The following is a 3821-nucleotide window of genomic DNA, read 5'->3' as shown; positions in this document are numbered from 1 at the left end:
ACACAGAGGTACAGACAGGCCCAGGCCCCCAGGCTGCACAGTGCCCAGAGCCGATGAATGCATGAAAACCTGCTTGATCGAATTTTAACAGGGGGGGAAGATCAGGTCCCCTCCTGCCCACACCAACCCTCTTTGCCCCAGCCCCACCCTCAGAAGCAGTACTGACGTGCTCTCATTTTTAAGCAACAGTTGGAAAGGCGTGTTTTGGGGTAAGAAAGCCCCATCCTGGGGCCTTGGGAGACACTCTGCCCTCATGCATACCTTCCTCACCTTGTTCCTTTGGCCCATTAGAGGGTCACCCCTGCTTTAAAAAGTCAACCCACTGCTGCAGGAGTCATTTCCACCAGCGTGAGGATGGGGGGCCTTGAGGTGGGGAAAGGTAAGCCAGTTGGCAGGTCCCGGGTTCCTCAGTGCAGAAGAAGGCCAGGGCCAGATCATGGGCAGGGCTGCATGTGGGCCGGGACTCCACCCTCCCAAGCCACGGGACCCTGAGCAGCACCCTACCCTGGCTCCCTCTTAAGGGTAGGTTGGTGGATTGTCCTAGGAGCTTAGGATCTTCAATGCTAAGCCCCAGAATGAGGACACAAGTCTGTGCCCAAACTCCATAGGAGTTTGGGAGATCCTTAGGCAATGAAGTCAGGCTATGCCAAGCCTGTGTCTTGAGCTCCCTCACCCCATGATCCCCGGTCCCCCATTGCCTGGCCCATTTCAACTCACAGGGGCAGGGCTGGGAGAACAGGCCCACAGGCCTCCCAGCTCTGGCCATTTCCCACCAGGTGGAAGACCCCACCCCAGGCTCTTTCCCTTTTCCCATCCGTTTCTCCCTTCCCTCCTTCCAAGGACCGCACCAGCTGAGAATAAATCCTTAAGCCATGGGAATGAGGTGACAATGGTGGGATTCCAGGCACTACCAACATATTTGGGGCTAAGGAGCTACCCGTTCTCCCCTTCTTGAGACCAGCCCCTGACACAATGACCAACAAGGGGGCTGGCACTTAGCAGCACCCCCGGCCCTTCTGTAATGCTCAGTGCCCTGGTCCTGATGTGTACCCCACCTCCCACATGCTGTCAGCTCAGCAAGAGTGCAGACAGCCTGTCTCATTCCCCAAGGAATCCACAGAACCCCGCACAGAATACTGACTCAATAAATTCTTCTCTTTCGTGACTGCACTGCACGGACCAGCCATGTGCTGCAGGGAAAACAGTACAGCCTTCAGCCGGCCTTGGCTTTGAATCTTAGCCCACCCCCTCCAGCAGGCCAGCCCAGGCCTGTGAGCTACAGCCTTGCCAAATATCCGAGGTTTCATCCAGAAACGGGGCAAAGAGGTGGGCGCTCAACAAGGTAAGGTGACAAGCACAGTTTGTGGCACATAGAAGGTCTGCAACAACGTCAGTGCCTTTCCCTAAAGACCCAGCCAGTCCCTGTCACTTGGGGCCCCAACTTGGGGCCCCTGATGTGTCAGGAATGTGTCATAGCTCAGCAGTGCTATATAAAGCCACCAAGAGTCCTCGGGGGAAATCATGGCAGAGTTCTGAGGAGAGACTACACAGAACGTCGAGTATTTGTACAGAAGAATCGGGATCTCCCTTCTGCACAGTGCTGAAAGTCTGTCCCCAAGTTCGGAGCCTCGATCTGCAGAGATATGGCTCTTGGGAGTCAAGCCCTTCAAAACCAGCCCAGCTGCGAGGAGCAGGAGACCCCCAGGCTGCCAACAGCAGAGACACGTCCACGGCCGCCAGCAGGTCCAAGGATCACGGCGCCCCCTCCCCCCGTGTCCCTGGCCTGCGGCTGAGTCCACGGGCCGAGGATGGCTCTGAGGGCCATGGCCCCTCACTCGGGAGCCGCGCTGGGGCAGCCGCAGCAGCTGGGGCGCCGCAGGGACTGCATGACGGCTCGCAACGGCCCCCTCCGGCCCTCCGCCGACAGGCTGTCCTCGCTGGGGGGCGCCCGCTGCAGCTGCTCAAACTGCATCTCCAGATGCTTCTGGATGGCCACGCCAAGCACCTCAGGGTCCACTGCAGCTCCGTACACCTCCCAGGTCATGCCCTCGGCATCCCATCGCACATCCCGCACGGGGGAGGGTGCCTCCTCCAGGCCGGCCCCCAGGGTTACCTCTGGGAATGTGTGCAGGGCCACGGGGGCTTCCAGGGGCGGGCTGGTGGCCACAGCCTTGCAGACCGCCATGGGCGCTGCCTGCACACCAGCATCCTGAGCTGACAGAGAGGATGCCGACACAGGGGCCAAGTCACTGGCTGAGGTCATGGTCCACACATCCTTGGTCCTGGCACCAGGCTCCGTGGCTAACCCGGTGGGACCCCAAGGGTGGTGGGCACAACAGTGGGAATGCCCAGGGAGCTCCCCAGGTAACCTGCACTGGAACTTCACCCCATGCTGAGCCTGCAACCCAGACTCACTCACGGATGCCACTAGTTTGGGAAAGGCCAGGATCCCTGGGGCTGGCAGGGCATGGCAGCAGGCACTGGTCCCCACTTCCCTCATACCACAGAGTAGAGCTGCTGGGGACAGGGTGTGGCAGGAGGTGGTGGCCGGCTGCCCAGTGCCTCTGGGCCCGGCCTGGGGGCTACTGCTGTGGGGAGCTGTCCCTCCCAGCTCTAGGGGCGTTACCCTCACCTGACTCTCTCCCAGTGTCCAGGCTGAGTTCAAAGTCCCTTTCTCCGGAGCCAGGTCCCTTTCTAGGCCCGCAGGGGCCTGGCCTCCCTGGCCAGAAGTACGGCCGGGCTGCAGCCGAGCCCTGTGGACAGGCGAGCTGCCAAGAGCCGAGCAGCTGAGGCTGGCCTTTTGGGTGGCACTGTGGCCCCGCATCTGGGTGCTACGGACCAGGTCCGAGTGGCTCCTCTGCATGGCGGTGGCGCCGGGGGCCCTCAGGCGCCACAGATCACCGCCGCCCACAGTAGACACGTTGCCCACAGTGCTGCCCCGCCGGTGGCCCACAGTGCGGGGCCGGGGGCTGGAGGCCGGTGCCCGCTCCACGCTCTCAGCGGGCTGCCCCTCCTCCTCCGGGCCCGGCGGACCGCCGCTGGCCTCACCCGCCTGGGCCTGCCACACGGTGCTGCTGGCACTCTTGCGGAGCTCTGGTCTCTGCCCCTGGCCTTCACCCAGCAGGCTGGAAGAGCTCCGGGACAGGGGCCGTGGGCGGGGGCTCCGGGGGGGCCCGGCACCCGGCTCGGGGCGGCTGGTGCTCATGGCGGCCTGCAGGAGAGAGAGGGAGGGAATGGAGCTGAACTATGTGCAGCACCTCAGCTGGGCACCTCCGTGGGCTCACGCGGTGCTAGGCACACTGGGGGGACAGCCGTGGCCCCAGCTGCCTGATGGCTCAGAGCCGTGAGCAAAACAGTCACAGGACACCAGACACTTCAAATCAAGATCAGCACACATTATACTGCAAGATGTCCCTGCAAATATCTAATAACCGGTACCAAGCGATTAGAACCAGCCCTAGCACAGGGTCCTGGAGACCATCCACCACACAAGCTGCATTATGTGGCAAGAGCGGAACCCAGGGGAGAGGCCCAGTCTGCCGGGACCTTGGGGTGGGACTGCAGCACTGGGGGCAGGGGCTTTGGGACAGCAACTCTTAGTCAACGAGCACAGGAGTACTGCAGTATTTTAATAACCAGTAAAGCTTGACTGGCAAATACTAGCCTGGTTCCTCCCAAAACTGTCCATATCCATCTTGCTCTGGACTGGGGCCTCCTTGGTACAGAGCTGGGGCTCAAAGGAGGGCTGTGAGATGAACAAACAATGAACAGAGGACACGCTGAGAACAACTCTGGGTTCCCACTCCCCACCCCCACCCCCT

The 3821-nt window shown here is 61.4% G+C and overlaps 1 protein-coding gene across 1 annotated transcript; it reads right to left on the bottom strand.

Moving 5' to 3' along the window:
* Window positions 1-1481: 1481 nt before the first annotated feature.
* On the bottom strand, window positions 1482-3205 carry GPRIN2 (G protein regulated inducer of neurite outgrowth 2). The gene has a single exon (XM_035020325.1). The coding sequence runs from the start codon at window positions 3203-3205 to the stop codon at window positions 1832-1834; it is 1374 nt and encodes a 457-aa protein (XP_034876216.1). The 3' UTR covers window positions 1482-1831.
* Window positions 3206-3821: the final 616 nt, after the last annotated feature.

This window comes from Mirounga leonina, unplaced genomic scaffold (assembly GCF_011800145.1).
Source record: "Mirounga leonina isolate KUSES-001 unplaced genomic scaffold, KU_Mleo_1.0 Mir_114, whole genome shotgun sequence".
Taxonomy (NCBI): Eukaryota; Metazoa; Chordata; class Mammalia; order Carnivora; family Phocidae; genus Mirounga; species Mirounga leonina.
Note: the sequence above shows the minus strand (reverse complement) of the source record. Positions and strands in the feature narration are given on the sequence as shown.